Here is a 16,970-nt window from a genome sequence, read left to right as displayed (position 1 = left end):
ATAGAACTTTTTTTTGTTTCGGACTCTGTTGCCTCAAACTGGCTCTACATTAAAAAGTGCGCTACGGATGACGATTCTGATGCTTTCATTTGAAAGATGAGAAAATTAAGTACAGGATATAGTAGTGGAATAACTAAATTAGTGGATTTTAATAACATTTTGGAAGTGAAAAGCTTAAAAGTTAATCATTTTTAAAGTGTTATTATTAATTTTAACCCTTTTTGGGTTATATTAAACTAGATTGTTTCTATCAATTAAATTGATGTTCTATAACCGATCTACAATTTGTTCTTTGACGCCCAACTTCTACCTTTCTTAATTTGGCTGCAATATCAATATCATCTGATGGAAATTCAGGCAAAATCTTCAAAAATCACGATTTTTACCCCATACATGTAATAGACACTTAAACTTCACCTTAACGCTGAAAGGTTACATTTCTTCTTGTAATAAGTCATATTTGAAATATAAAAAAAATATTTTTTTCCAAACTGTATATAATCGAGTTCAAAATTGTATATAATCGAATCTGTACATAATCGAGTCCGACCTGTATTTCGTTCGACGTAGTCTCGATGGAGACGTATGATGAATTGCTATTCGTCTTCATTGTTAGCACGCAAAATATTATTAACAACCCTGTGTACAGGTTGCCAATAACATTTTCCAAAAAAAAAATGGAAGAAAACTGGGTTCTGTAAAACAGTATTTCAAAAGAAGATTGGCTTTGATTGATCTAAGATGATTTTTTCACATATTCCAATGGCTGAGAGATAGAATGTCCTTCGAAACCTCGTATAGTATTTATATGTAGTTTATAAAATAGCGAATTAAATCATATCATTCGAGCATATCAAAATGACATTTCCCACCTTTCGAAGATTTCTGTGAAACTATATTGGAGGAGCTTTGCTCCTAGAATAGGATTGGGCGATCTTCAGTTTTAAAAGATAGATTTTGATGAATCGATTTTCTAAACGCTCACTGTTTAAATATATACCAGAGAATCGATCTTTGCTATTTACTAAATAAAAATTGGAAAAAAGCCTACTCTCAATCTTCTTCTAACGCGAATTTTCACATTTCTGTATCGTTTCTTTTGACCATTTTCGTTGCTATATTTTCCGCACTCACGAAGAATATAGAAATTAAAAAAAGGTAATTGAATTGAATTTCTATTTTTTTAAATATGGGAGAACTCTACAAACAGACAAACATACATACAAACAGGTCAAGTTAAATGAAACCGTTTAAAAAAGTAATTGGCTATTTTGTTACAGCGGCTATCTTCGATTCGAATTTTTCATAAATAGCTGTGATCTACTGGTCAAGCCCCTTTACTTGACCGGGTTATGTGAAAATACCCATTTTGATGGAGTTTGTTTTGAGAAAATATGTAATTCGCCATTTTGTGGTGGTGTCCATTTTATATTTTCATTTTTTTATAAATAACTGTGTTCTACTAGTCAATCTCATTCATTTGACACCCATATTAATAGGGTTTCGAGAAAATATGTAATCCGCCATTTTGGATTTTGGATCCTCATGAATAACTGTGTTCTACTAGTCAAGCCTTTTCATTGGATACCCATAATGATTGGGTTTTGGAAAAAAATAAATATCGCCATTTTGTGGTGACGGCCATTTTAGATTTTCATTTCTCATGTATAACTGTGTTCTACTAGTCAAGTCTTTTCATTTGATACTCATATTGATGAGGTTATGAAAAAATATGTAATCCGCCATTTTGTAGTGGCGGTCATTTAGGATTTACATTTTTCATAAATAACTGTGTTCTACTAATCAATCCCTTTCATTTGATACCCATATTGATGGGGTTTGGGGAAAACCCATATTGATTGGGTTTTGAGAAAATGTGTAATTCGTCATTTTATAGCAGCCGCCATCGTGGATTTTTAATATCATGAAACACGTTTTATAATGACTGCAGAGATGAATGTGTGTTCCAAATTTCAGATCAATCATAACTCAAAAACGAAAGAAAACACATCTTTGATTCTTGGATATGTTATGTGAAAAATCCTCAAGAAAAAATATAAAAAACTAACACAATCAATAATAACTAAAACAAAAATCCATGTTTCCCAAATATAACCTTTTTTTAAAGAATACCAGATCATTTGTTTCAATTTGATATGTCGATCATCTAAATCGGTTTAATTGTTCAAAAGTTATGATTTTTTAACAAAAAAGGCGTTTTTGGAAAAAGGGGGAAAATTTTGTTTTTTTAAACCATCGTGTCACTTTTAAAATTCATAACTTAAAACGACAAAAATCACATCTCTGATTTTAGGATACGTTATGTAAAAAATCCTCAGCTTTCAAGGAAAAATATGAAAAAAAACAGAGCGCCCCATAGTCCAAAGCCAAAAAAAACAACAAAAAACAAATAGAATCCATACGAAAGCAAAATCCACAATTTTGACAAGCGTTTTTTTTGCTTTATTAAAATTAAGGCACTTACAATAGGTGTTGCTGTCAAAATTTTGCCAATCAAGATTGAGTGTAGAATGATTGATTTTTCATCAAAAAAATCGAATTATTGTTCTTCTTGAAGTCTAATTAGTATAGAATAAAGTAAAGGCAATGCTTCCGTTTGACCGCATATGAATTGCCGGGTCTTTCGTTTATCCCAGGGATTCTCAAACTATTTCGGATAAAAGACCCCTTTCCCAGAATGAAGTGATACCTCAGACCCCTATAGCCAAACTTTTTCAATCATACGAAATACGTAAAAATTGAAAAATTAACCCTTTAAGAAGGCCGTGGAAACTTGGCAAATTACACAGGAAACGACTCAAACGTGAACCTTTGATACAAAATAAACTATTGAAAAAGTTGGAAAAAATAGTGGCAATATAGTTAACCCCAAAAACACTGATTGTCACATTGCTGACAGCTCACAGCTCACAGTTATTGCGCATTTGGTTACACAAAAATTAAAACAATATTTCTTGTGCCGGAAAAAAACATTTTTATATACTTTTTCATCATTTTTATGATACCATTTATTTTAATGAAAAACCTGCATTAGCTTACACAGTAGATCCTAAGTAGAACGATTACAATGGAAAACTTATCAACTTGTTGCATTTTCAACGAATTTAAACAGAATTTGCTGCCGGCGCTCCACAATTTCTGTTTTCTACATAAAAATGCATCGCAAATGAATTTCGTAAATTTTTAGCAGCGCTGAAAAAAATGGAGTATTAAGTGATTTGACAATATTTTCTCAACGAAATTCAACAAATTAAATAGACATAAAATTCGGTGAATATCAAGTGCAATTAATAATTATTGATACAAAAATTTTGACAAGCGTTTTTTTTTGCTTTTTTAAAATTAAGGCACTTACAAAAGGTGTTGCTGTCAAAATTTAGCCAATCAAGATTGAGTGTAGAATGATTGATTTTTCATCAAAAAAATCGAATTATTATTCTTCTTGAAGTCTAATTAGTATAGAATAAAGTAAAGGCAATGCTTCCGTTTGACCGCATATGAATTGCCGGGTCTTTCGTTTATCCCAGGGATTCTCAAACTATTTCGGATAAAAGACCCCTTTCCCAGAATGAAGTGATACCTCAGACCCCTATAGCCAAACTTTTTCAATCATACGAAATACGTAAAAATTGAAAAATTAACCCTTTTAGAAGGCCGTGGAAACTAGGCAAGGAAACGACTCAAACGTGAACCTTTGATAGTACCTGTCCTCAAACCGAATGGTGGGGATTATAAAGTGACTGTCAACAAACATATCAAGGATGTCAGGCATCCTTTACCAACAGCTGAGGAAATTTTCGCGAAGCTGAATGGAGGAAAAAAGTTTTCAAAGCTGGACTTGTCAAAAGCGTACAATCAATTTGAGTTAACGGAGTCAGCAAAAGAGAGCTGTGTGCAATTTCAACCATAAAAGGAGTGTACAAAATGAATCGTTTGCCCTTCGGAGTAAAACCGGCATCTGGTATCGTTCTGCGTGAAATTGAAAAACTGCTTTGTGGGATCCCGGGAGTACAAAATTTCCTGGATGATGTTGTTATCACTGGAAACTCAGATGGAGAACATCTGGAAAGGCTTCAACAGGTATTTAAAGTGATTGAAGAATCCGGTTTAAAATTGAACAAAGAGAAGTGCCAATTTTTTAAGAGTGAAGTTAACTTCTTTGGATATGTTATTAACAAAGACGGATTAAGGAAAACGGACGAGCGTATTAGAGCAATTCGAGATGCGCCCGAACCAAAAAATGTTAGTGAAGTCAGAGCTTTTGCAGGGTTAGTGAACTACTACGCTAAATTCGTGAAAAATTTAGCTACTTTGATGAGCCCGATATATAAATTATTGAAGAAAGGTGTCAAATTCCAGTGGACAGACAAATGCGTTCAAGAAAGTAAAGCTGGAAATTTGTCGTGACATCACCTTGGCTCACTTTGATCCGACGGCTGAATTGGTTTTAACGTGTGATGCATCAAATGTGGGAGTTTCGGCTGTGCTCAGCCAGACTATTAACGGAGTGGAAAGACCAGTAGCATTTGCTTCCAGAATACTCTATGCGTCAGAAGTGAATTATAGTGTGATAGACCGGGAGGTCCTTGCAATAGTGTACGGTTTGAATAAATATTTTTTATACTTGGTGGGTAACAAGTTTGTCATTCGAACGGATCATAAACCGTTATTGAGTTTGCTTCATCCGCGTTTGCATCTTTAAGGAAGAATGTATTAACGCAAATTCATAAATCGCATTTAGGAATCGGGAAATCTAAAAGCATTGCTAGAGCTAATGTGAGGTGGCCAAATGTTGACTTTGACATTGAAAGTACGGTGAAAAATTGTTCGGCAGGCGTTTTGCACAACCAGTCTCCACCGAAAGCACAGCTAATACCTTGGAGGCCACCGTCTGCGTATAACAGGTGAAGCAACATCATCACTTCAATCATCATCAAAGAAGGGGATTACGGTTTGTGGAGCGGGGGTTGTTTGTTTTGTTATTGCTAGGATACGCCATTTTTGCATTTCCACATGCGAGAGTAGTGGAAATGAGAATGAAATTCTACAAAATCATCCCGTCTTTTTCACATAAATTCTCGAAATCCGAACATAGGCATCGTTCGAATAAGAATCGTAGCAGTTTGTAGAGAGCCGCCGACAGCGTTCGGATGCTGTTTGTAAACAATACCGACAGCAATTCCAATATGGCTGAAAGTGCATTTCATATGATTGTTTCACCTGGTATATATAGAGGCGCCTTGATATGGAGTAGAATACATGTGGATTTCGCAGGTCCGGTGAATGGGTGGAGTTATTTAATCCTTATCGACGCACTCTCTAAAGTATTGCCGACAAAGTATTGCTCAGCAGAATTTGTGTTGGATAAATTGATGGAATGTGTTACGGAGACGGTCACGATTCGGACTCTTAAAAGCAAACTCGTGTTATTGTTTACAGTAAGCTTTAAGCTGAAATTAATTTTATTATACATAAATTCATAATTGCATTTCATAGTTTCTCACATTTTTAGTCTTCTCGGTGACTTTCCGTATTGCATGTAATAATAATAAATATCAGATGGAAAAACAATAGATTGAGTTTAGGAATCCACAACGAGTTCAGTGCGAGTATTCACAAATAAATATTGTTGTACAATCTGACAGTTTGCATGACAGCATGACGCTACGATGTGTAACGGTTTTCTCACGAGGGAGTCTCGTAGGTAGATGGATTCACCTCCCATTACTTGCTGACCGGTTACCGTTCGTAACATTCCCCGACCCGTATTGCTCAGAGTGCTCTCTAGCTATACCACCAACCTCCAGGACCGCCAACTTTGCTACCGGTCTTTGCAACACTCCTGTAGCGGTCTTCACCTCTGCGCTTCGTACTCGCCCGTCACGACCCGAAAATACGCGTAGCACTCGACCCCTGGTCCATCCATTGCATCTTCTACCACAACTACTAGGTCACCAGACTCGATCGGTTTGCAGTCAGTAAACCATTTGGATCGCTTTGTGATTGTTGGGAGGTATTCACGAACCCAACGACACCAGAACTGGTCCAATAGCTGTTGATACAAGTTCCAGTTCGAATTCAATATTACCCTTTCGTCGACTAGCATCTTAGGAGGTTGATTCACTCCACTGGTGCTTAGCATCAGGAAGCAGTTCGGAGTCAACGCCTCGTGACCCTCGGACTCAATCGGCATGTAGGTGAGTGGTCTCGAGTTCACCATTGATTCGGCCTCGATCAGCAGAGTGTTGAAGGTCTCCTCGTTTGGCTTCCGAATGGTGGAGAGTGAAGCCAACGCACACTTTACAGACCGAACCATGCGTTCCCAAGACCCCCCCCCCCCATGTGCGGTGCAGATTGCGGATTGAAATACCACTGAGTTTCCGCGTTGGTGAATGTAGCTGCCAATCCCTGATCGATTTTCTGTAGCTCTTGCTCCAGTTCACGGCTAGCACCTACGAAATTGGTTCCCCGATCGCTGTATATTGCAGCTGGAGCGCCCCTTCTCGCAATAAACCGTCGAAAAGCCATCTTGCAGGATTCCGTTGACATGCTCGCCTCTACCTCTAGATGCACGGCACGAATCGTCAGACAGGTGAACAGGGCGACCCAACGCTTCACCTCACTGCGACCTTGCCTGATCAACACAGGTCCGAAATAATCCACACCAACGTAGCTGAATGGGCGGATATGGGTGACAGTTCTTGCTGGAGGAAGTGGAGCCATCCTTGGGACCACTGGAGTCGCCTTGTAGATCCTACACCACTGACACACTTTCTTAGCCTTCCTGAACGCAGAACGCATCTCTGACACATAGAACTTCTGACGCATCTCGTTCACCGCTGTTTCCGTGTTGATGTGCTTGCTTTGACGATGATACCAGTCAACGAGCAGCTGTGTCCCGTAATGACCTTTGGGAAGAATTATCGGGAACTTGATATCTGTGGAGAATTGCTGTGCATTGGTGATACGACTATCCATACGCAAAACACCTTGGTCGTCCAACACAGGGGTTAGTTTAACGATTTTACTAGTCTTCTCGAGCTTTAGCCGCTGGTCCACTGGAAGATGCTGGTTTATATTAAGGGTCACAATCTCATCTCCGTATGCTTCGTGCTGAATGAGCTTGAAGATAGTCCATTCCGCTTTCTGCAACTCGTTCTGGTTCAACCATCCAGATCGTTCCGTTGAGTAATTCTCGATTTTACGGCGACAGTTGTCTATAAACCTGTACACATACGCTATCGCACGCACTAATCGCTCCCACTTCGAAACCAACGACTGCTGCTACTTATGTTAGGACCCTTGCCCCATTTGGTTGCTTCGTCGGATACATTCCAGCGAGAAGGAACCCACCGCCACTCGTCCACCTGCGTAAGCTCGAGAATTTCCGTCACACGAAATGCAACGTACTGCCGATATTTTCGTTGATCCGACCTTAACCAGGAAAGTACGGTGCTAGAGTCGCTCCAGAACACTCTGCGAACTATTGGTAGTGTATGATTGTCTTCTACCGATTTTAACAGTTTTGCACCAAGAACAGCCGCCTGCAACTCTAATCTAGGGATTGAGAGCGGTTTCAGGGGAGCCAATTTTGTCTTCGCCGAGACAAGCGAGCAGCGCACTCCAGAGCTATCCACGATGCGAAAATAAGCCAGGGCAGCGTACGCTTCCTCACTTGCATCTACAAAAATATGCAACTCCAAGGAATGATAACTTCTATCGGAATATCCAGGAAAATAACAGCGGGGGATTTGTACCTGCTCGAGTTGCTCCAACAGTTTAGTCCATCGTCTCCATGCATCGAGTAATTCGGCTGATATGGAATGGTCCCAATCCGTCTTGCACCGCCAGATGTTTTGTAGCAATATTTTACCGTGGACTACAACTACAGCTACCAATCCCAAGGGGTCGAATATACTCATGACGACTCTTAGAGTTTGTCTTTTCGTCGGAATAACAGTGTCGCCTAGCAGTGATCGGATCTCTTCTCTAAATAGTCGTTGGAACACAAAAACATCAGAATCTGGCTTCCAAACTAGACCAAGAACTCGTTCTTGGGTGGCCGTTTTTGCTACCTCGAAACATTTGGACAACTCCATTCCTGGAACCCCGACCCGTGAGATTACTTCGGGGGAATTGGACAACCAGTTGCGTATGGTGAATCCAGCTCTAGAATGTACTTCTTTCACCTGCTGCGCTAGTTCGACTGCTTCATTAACGGTGTTTGTGCTGTATACAAAATCGTCAACATAATGATGCTCCACTATCACTTTTGCTGCTAGTGGATACTGATCAGAGAACTCTTGAGCGTATAGGTTTTTCACAAACTGAGCTGCCGACGGCGAACAGGAAGCGCCGAATATTGCGACGTCCATAACGAAGACTTCATACGGGTTGGAGGGATCGTCTCGCCACAGAAACAGTTGCGCTGATTAGTCTTCCGGTCTAATAAAGAGCTGATGGGACATCTCGAGTATGTCTGCACTGATGGCCACCTCGAACTGTCGAAAAGGACACAAAACTGAAGGAAGCGGTGCGAGCAAATCGGGACCAGCCAACAGAGCGGAGTTCAATGATTGGCCTTGAACTTTTGCCGCAGCATCCCAGACCAACCTTGTTCGGTTTCCTTGGGTTCATGACCACGTTTAAGGGCAGGTATCAGGTTCGTCGAGGGTCAAAGTTTCTGAGCTCCTCAGGATCAGCTTTGTGTGCGTATCCTTTAGCTTGATATTGCTGCATTTGATGTCTAACTTTATCGTATAACTCGGGTTTGGATGCCAGACGGCGTTCTAAACATCGCAACCGCCTTTCGGCCATGGGCTTACTGTTCGGGAATTCAATGCAATCGTATTTCCACAATAAGCCAACTTGGAACTTTCCAGAGGCTGTGCGAACGGTTAGCACGCTTTGGGTTATTCGACGAGCTTGTCAGTGATAATGGCACGCAATTTATAGCAGAATCTGTTAAAACTTTTCATGCGGCTAACGGTATCAAACAAATTTTAACTAGGCCCGGACACCCGGCTTCAAATGGAGAAGCAGAAAATTTCGTCAAAACCTTCAAGAAAGCGTTGATAAAAACTTTATCTGTAGGTGAGAAAGATGTTCGGGGAATAGTGGCAAACTTTTTGATTGGATATCGTAAGTCAGTACATTGCACGACTCAAATCTCTCCAGCAAAAGCCATGCTAGGACGAGATATTAGAACGATACTGGACTTACTCAATCCGTACAAGGAACTTCAAAGTACAGCATCTGCGTCTTTAGCTGCCCGTAATATTTGCAATCGTTAACAATCCCAAATTAAAAATTTCCGAGGCACTAGAACAACTACTTTTAAAAGGGGGTCTTCGTAGCCTAATTGGTTGCGTGTCCGCTACTAAGCGAACGATCATGAGCTAATAACTCAGGGCCCCTCAACTGACCATCTTTGTGTGTTATTCTAGCTACTACGTCCACGCAACAATCATCATGTGTCGGTAATCCCAGTCCCTTACCGCTCACATTACGATCTGCTGCATCGGTAATTGGTGCTAATTCTAACACAGCAATGGAAGCCTCATATCAGCAGTCCCGTTGTGAACAGTCCAACTGTGAACATTCGAACAATAGGAATATTCTAACGCCGAAAAAAGGCGGCATGTGTTGTGTATCGATAGAAATGGAATACTCGGCATGTGTTGTGTATCGATAGAATTGGAATATTCTTAGGCCTAAACAGCTACTGTGTTATACATAAAAAAAAACAAATGTTTATCGATGGATAGGAATCTTAAGCCTAAATGATATACAACAATAGTTATCTTAACATAAAAAAATGTATACGAATAAATTCGGCTCTGTGACAGTTGAATTGCTAAATGAGCCTAATAAACGGATGGGATAAAAAAAAAAAAAACTACTTTTAAAATCGGTGATAAGGTCATTGTAAGAGATTACAGGAATCCAAATAACCCTGCTTGGACTCCGGCTGTGGTACGTGAGATCTTCGGAGAAAGAAATGATGGAGTTTAGTTATCGATGTCTGGCCGAATAATCAAGCGTCATCTAGATCAAATGAAGGCGGATACCCGTTCCATAGTTGATACTTTGGTTTTGATAGAGGGTTTTGGAGGCTTAGAGATTGGAGAAGTAAAATGTTTAAGAGATAGATGATTAACTACAATATTTATCTTTCAGACATCGAATTCTAACATTTGCCTTCGAATATGTCTTCAAGAAGATCATAAAAATCTTAGATTGGGGATGTAATGATGTAATCGTAGAGAGAAAACCGTTGACTGACCACTCTGTCAGTTGTCAATGGAGTCGAATTGTAGACGCAACGTTATACAAGAAGAGAATAAACATTATTATAATTAACGCGTTAAGTATCTTTATTTCCGTGTATATTACAGAAATCGACTCATTTCTAAAACGACTGGTGATGAAAAATGGTTCACATACGACAATATTGTGCGAAAACAATCATGGTCAGAGCATGGTGAAGCAGCTCGAACGGTGGCCAAACCAGGACTAACGGTCAGGAAAGTTTTACTGTGTATTTGCTGGAATTTGAAGAATCATTTTTGTATGAGTTACTTCCGTATGGCCAATACTACATTTAGATCTCTACTATCAACAACTGGACTGTTTGAAGCTAGCGATTGGTCTGAAACTGCCAAAATTGGCCAACGGAAGAGGTGTTGTTACATCAGGACAACGCAAGGCCACATATGTCTGAAGTTACTCGCCAGAAACTTCGGGAGGTTGGTTGGGTAGTAACAATACATCCAGTCCAAACCTGGCAATAAGTAATTACCACCTTTTTCTCACATGGCAAAATTTCCTGATTGATAAAAATTGAGATCAAGAGAAGACTGTAAAAATCGACTACTAGAGTTTTTCGTCAATAAGAACTAATACTTCTATGAATGTCTCTCTCATAGAAGTCTTGGTTCTTCGTTACCTTTACGTTTAAAATAGCAACAAAATATAAAACAAAACGGTGTATATTTGACACAAATCGGACAATCCTAAATATCTAAAATAAAGTTTTGAATTTTACGCAAAAGCAATGGATTACTTTTTGACCAACCTAATATATTCTACTAAAATATTAGTCATTCTTAAAACAAGTTGATTCACGTGAAACAACTTAGACAGTATCTTGAAAGTTTCAAATGAGAACATGTTTTATTTAATAGGGGTCGAATTTTAGACCTCGCCGACCCCCAAAACAGTTTTCGGTTGTGTCGACCCCTGGGAAATCGAGATCGACCCCAAGGGATCGATATCTACTTTGAGAAACCCTGGTTTAGCCCATGCCATCATATTTTGTATCCACTTTGGTCGCCAACTTGCGTCAAACTGCTTCTCGTTACCAAGAATTTTTTGGATCTTCTTCATGTTCCGCTTGACGCTGGCCCAATATTCCTCGATTGGGCGGTACTCTGGCTTGTTGGGAGGATTCCTGTCCTTGGGTACCATCTTCGCGCTATTTACGGCATACCACTCTATGGCCTTTGTTTCGTAATAACAGGATGTTACACCACGGAAAAATAGCGTTGCTTCCTGTCTGTCGACAAATGTTGCCCGAACACTCGTGTTTCCTTGGTGGCAGTTTATTTGATCACTTATGGACGATTTCGGTAACTTGACGTGCAAGTACTTTAGATTTGCGCGAAATTTCAATGCTTTGCCTCTCTCGCTTGGACGCCGTTTTGAAAACTGAATATCGAATGTCAAAAACAAAATGGAGACATCATCCTGCGTGCTCACGCCTACAAAATGAAGGTTGTTCAGGGTTTTCAGATACTTCGAAGAAATGCGTCAAGTTTAAGTCGACCAAATTTAAAAATCTAAATCTAAAAGATCTAAAGATTCTAAAGATCAAATACCGAACCTTCTCACAGGCTGTTGTTCCAATATTACTAGCCGATCCAAGTAACCGTCAAAAATACCACGCAAGGCATGAAATGTGACGTTTGTATCCCGTAACAGAAGTGTAGGCATGTTGCATGTCATGTCATGTTTGTACTCTACCCTAGTTAATTTAAACTTTCAACAACCAACCAAGGCATGTTTTAATCCTATTCTCCATTTACCGAAAGGCGCAAACACAAATCTACAAGGAGCGCATTGCGGAGCTCGAAAAGCAGGTGGGCGTTATCAAACCGTTGGTACAAACAGAGCCCGATCTTCCAATACAAAAGCAAGGTAAGAGTATGTCATCAGGGTTTTTGCATGGTAATCATATTTAAACATACATTCGATCAGTTGGCAGCGCGGAACTGAACCTTGAGATCGACAAGCTCAAGGCGGAACTGGTCCAGCGGGACCAGAGGTTGCAGCTTGCCGGCGAGCTCAAACAATCGCTCGAGGATGAGATCAAAAAGCTTCACGAGCGGTTGGCCGACTCGGAGAAGGATATCGACATCAAGGTGTCCAGCTATCACATTAGCGAGCAGTGTCTCAAGGAGAAAATTGCCTACCTACAGGACCAGCTCGATCTGTTGGGAGTGGAGCTGACCGCGAAGGATGCCGAGATGGAGAAACAGTATCTGGATCTGAGGAATGCCGAGGGCCAACGGGATGAGGAGGTTTCCCAGCTGCAGAATGATTTGCGAAGCAAAGAAGCTTTGGAAGCGGAGAGGGATAAACTCGTGGAGAAGCTGACGGCTGAAGTCGAAACGCTGCTTGGCGATATCCGACAGCGTGATGTGAAATTGTTGGAAGGCGAGAGTGGGCTTAAATCTGTACTGGAGGAAAAAGATGGTCAGATCAGTAGGTTGAAAAAAGAACTGCAAGATTTGGAAGCGCAAAAAGTAAGTTCTGAGTTGGTTTACGCAGAGATGAGTAAGAAGGTTAGCGACCTAAATGCGAAACTTGTTAGCACTGAGGAACAGCTGGCAAAACACGAAGAAAGCGTTAAAGAGCTGAAGAAGACTCAGCAGTCGTTTGAAGAGTCTCTGAAAAGCAAAGATAAACTAATCGCAGAAAGAGACTTGCTTCTCGGTGAAATCCAAGAACAGCTCAAAGCCAGCTCAGATGGAAACGAACAACAGCTGGCTCTTCTCTGTGCCAAAGAAAGTGAATTGGAACAGCGACAACAGGAAGTTGACTTGAAACAGTACCAAATCTCAAATCTTGAAGCAGCTGTCGCTAATCTCAGCCAGAAGCTTGAGGAAGCCGAAAAAGACCGGGAAAGCCGTCAGATCGAACATCAAGCTAGTGTGGACTTTTTGAAGAAATCGAACGATGATCTGCTCAAAAAAGTAACCAACTTTGAGACTGAACTACTTGCCAAAGAAAAGCTGCAGGAGGAAAGCGAAACGCTAGTCAGTGCCCTCCAAAGCGAACTGAAGGAACTCAACGTGGCCAAATCGACTCTAACGCGGGAACTCGATGATATGCGGAATAGTTTCACTGACAGAGATGGTGCCCTGGTGAAGATCAGCGCAGAGAAGGCACAATTGGCTGAAGAGTTGGAGAAAGTGAGAAAAGAATCGAATAGTGCTGTAGCGCTACTGGAAGAACGGCTGAAAAATGCCCAGGCACAACATGAGGTCGATCTACGAAAGGCCAATGAAACCCTAGAAAAGGAAACGAAAGCCAAGGAATCGGTCATCTGCGAATTGGAAGCATCGGTAGAAAAGTTGACGCATCAAAGAATCGAACTCGTGGCAGAGTTGGATAGCATAAAGCTAACCCAGAAGAATGTCACCGACGAACTTACCGGGAAAAACTCCGAAATCCAAGAATTGCACAAACAAATCAACACTTTGGAAGTGGACGTTTCTTCCAAAACCGAGAACCTGGCCAAATTACACCAAAGCTTGTCCGAAGGTAACACAAAAATCGAAACTGGCGAAAAAAGACTTTCCGACCTCCAGGAATCTTTCGGTAAGCTGGAAATCGAACATGCGGACCTCAAGCGGAAAATGGAAGCGTTGGAGCAGAAGTCCACCCAAATTCAGCAGCAGAAGACGGATCTGGAGAAAGAAATTCACACCCTTCGCTCGTCCACATTGGACTCCAACTCCGAGCTGGCCCGAACCGTGGAAGAACTCAGCTTGAAGCAGAAGGCACTGGAAGAGCTGCAGGATGCTTTCGATGCTACCAAAATTGACATGGAACGACGGTTGGACGAGGCAAGTCAGACCAATTCCAACCTGAATGAACAGATTGAGCGCTTGAGGGGCGAGATGCAGCAAATATCTAGCCAGAAGATCGACCGGGAGAATGAGCTGAACGTGGAACTCGCGAAGATCAAGGAAACATCCGAGGTTGAGAAGGATAATCTGGTGCGAGAAATTGCTGGCTTGAAGGCAAGCTTCGAGGAAGAACGGAATCGGATGATGAGTGAAGCGGAGATTAAATTGACAGAATACGATACTGAGAAGCGAGAAATGACATCGACTGCCGACCAATTGCGGGAAACTCTTGAAAAAATGACAGCGGAATTACAGCGGACGAAGGAGAACTATGAAAAAGAAAAGCAGGAAGCGGGACATCGATGGGAGCAACAAAACGAAACGCAGAAATCTTTGATGGATCAAATCGAGAACCTACAGAAGGTTAAGACTGATTTACGTAAAGAAATCTCCGATCTTAAACGCTTGAACGAAGAGCAAGGTCATGGTGCTTCAGCCCTACTCGATGCCAAAAATAACAGGATCTCTGAGCTTGAACAGGAACTGAAAACCGTACAGGACGAATTCAACACCAAACAGGCAGAGTGCATAGAATCATGCCGCAAGCTGGAACAGAATGTGGAAACTCACTCGGAGCTTCTCAAGCAACTGGAGGGATATCTATCTCAAATTCAAGAACTGACCAATAAGAAGAGCAGCGTTGAATCCGAACACCAACATCTATCCACTGCGTGGAACGATCTTAAGGAAAAATATCAAGAAATGGAGGAAGAGCAAGTGGATTTGGTGAACCGGGAAGAAATTCTTAAAGAACAGCTAGAACAACTAAAAATACAAGTTGAGACTACTGAAGGTCAAAACCTGAACTATGTATCCCAACTCAATTCCAAGGCTCAAGAATCGATCAAGCTATCCGAAGAGATTCAATCGCTTAAATCTCTCCTCGAACAGGAAAAGAATCGTCTGGAAAGCGCTGTTAGCGAAAAGGAGACAACAATACAAGAAATGAGCACAAAACTTGAGAAACTAACTCCGTTGGTGAAATTAACCGAAGAACTTCAGGCGGAAATCAATTCCAAAACACAGCTGATCGGTCAACAAGAAGATGATATACAGAAACAGAATGCTGAGCGAGAAAATCAGCAAAAAACTATCCAAGAACAACGATCAGCTCTCGAGCAACGGGATACCGAATTGCAACAACTTCGTGAAGCATTATCGCAGAAGACGACTACAACCGACCAGTTGACAGCTAAACTACAATCATTGGAGATGTGCCTTACTGCGACGAATGAGGAAGGACAAAAAGGCGCTACAGAGATCGCCAATCTCAAGGCGCAGCTGGAGAAGTCCGCATCCGCCGCGAAGGAACAAAATGAGACCTTGAAAGACCGGAATCGAACAATCGCTGAGCTGGAAACAAAACTGTCCGCCCAAAGCGAACAGTTGGAGGAACAGCTAAACCGTAAGAAAACATCAGAGACTAAAAGTTCTCAAATAATGCACGAATTGAACCAGAAGCTGTTGGAACTGGAAAAGATGAAGCAGCAGGAAATCGTCGAACTGCAAGCCCTGCTAGCGGACACCACTAACCGATACGAAACGCTGATGACGGAATCCAGGCGGACTGAGGAATCTGTGCGATCCACTGGGAAACGTCACCAGCAGCTGGAGTACGAGAAGCAGGAGCTGCAACTGCGTGAAACTGAGATGCAGATAGAAAACCGAAAGCTGCAGAGAGAGACTGAATTGCTAAGGGCGCAGCTTGCGACGAAGGAAGGTGAGATTAAGAAACTCTCCCAGGAAGTGGCTTCCGGGACGACTCCGGCATCGATTCTCCCGGTAGCCGCAGGCTACCTTTCGTCGAACGACGAAAATGATCCCTCACAAATCGATTTCCTCAAGTCGATCATCGTTGATATGCAGAGGAAAAACGATAAGCTCAAGCTACGAATTCAGGCCATGGAACAGACTAGCATCGATGGGATTAGGTAATTCGGTTTTGAATCGCTGTATCTTTTCAATAAACATGAAATTTAATCGACAGCCACAATAGCAGCTTCGAGTTCAGCAAACGCAAGCCAGTGCCCCGGATGTTCTGCGATATCTGCGACGAGTTCGACCAGCACGAAACCGAAGATTGCCCGAAGCAGGGCTCGGATAGTCCGCCGGAATCGCTGAAGCACCCGTTGGGGGACGAAAAGGAGCGGAAGATACCTCCGCCCCGGAAGTACTGCGAGGGATGTGAAGGTGAGTTCCGAATAAACTTTTGTCATTGATTCTCTATCATTTTCCATTTTCCATCGAATAAGATTTGAAAATTTATTTTCTAGCAGAATTTTTCTTTTATCCTCTACCTGCTGCAAATTTGTAGTAAAATGATGTTTTCACCCAACTCCGCTTGGGTTGAGATGTCTATTTTTTCATTTAATCAATTTTTAATTAATCGTTGGAACATTTTTCAATAATCGAGTCATTCGAATAATCGAGTGTTGTTTTTTTGTAACTATAATAAACAAACATAATAAAAAAAGATTACGAATCCATAACCTTAAAAGTTACATTAAATATACTTTTAAAAATAAACATAAATTTGCAAAATAAAAGTTTTTAAATGAAACCGTTTTTGAGGAGGCGATCTGGCGTAGTGGTAACATCCATGCCTCTCACGCTAAAGGTCACGAGTTCAATTCTCACTTCCGACATTCTTCCAAAAATGGAAGTAAAAAGTGACGAACCAGCCAAATGAGTTGAAAGTCACTTAATAAAGATAAAAAAAAAGTTAAGTGGTTAAAGACGAGAGGAGGAGAGTTG

General features: G+C 41.1%; 1 protein-coding gene across 12 annotated transcripts in view; it reads left to right on the top strand.

Annotated features, from left to right (window-relative positions):
* LOC129775310 (restin homolog) overlaps window positions 1-16,970 on the top strand; it is a 253,909-nt gene that overhangs the window by 221,141 nt on the left and 15,798 nt on the right. For all 12 annotated transcript variants that reach the window (XM_055779900.1, XM_055779901.1, XM_055779904.1 and 9 more), the window contains 3 exons: window positions 12,114-12,219; window positions 12,280-16,147; window positions 16,204-16,406. In XM_055779900.1, coding sequence (XP_055635875.1) covers window positions 12,114-12,219; window positions 12,280-16,147; window positions 16,204-16,406 — 4,177 coding nt within the window. The remainder of the gene's footprint in view (window positions 1-12,113; window positions 12,220-12,279; window positions 16,148-16,203; window positions 16,407-16,970) is intronic.

This window comes from Toxorhynchites rutilus, chromosome 3, assembly GCF_029784135.1.
Source record: "Toxorhynchites rutilus septentrionalis strain SRP chromosome 3, ASM2978413v1, whole genome shotgun sequence".
In the NCBI taxonomy this organism is placed as follows: Eukaryota; Metazoa; Arthropoda; class Insecta; order Diptera; family Culicidae; genus Toxorhynchites; species Toxorhynchites rutilus.
Note: the sequence above shows the minus strand (reverse complement) of the source record. Positions and strands in the feature narration are given on the sequence as shown.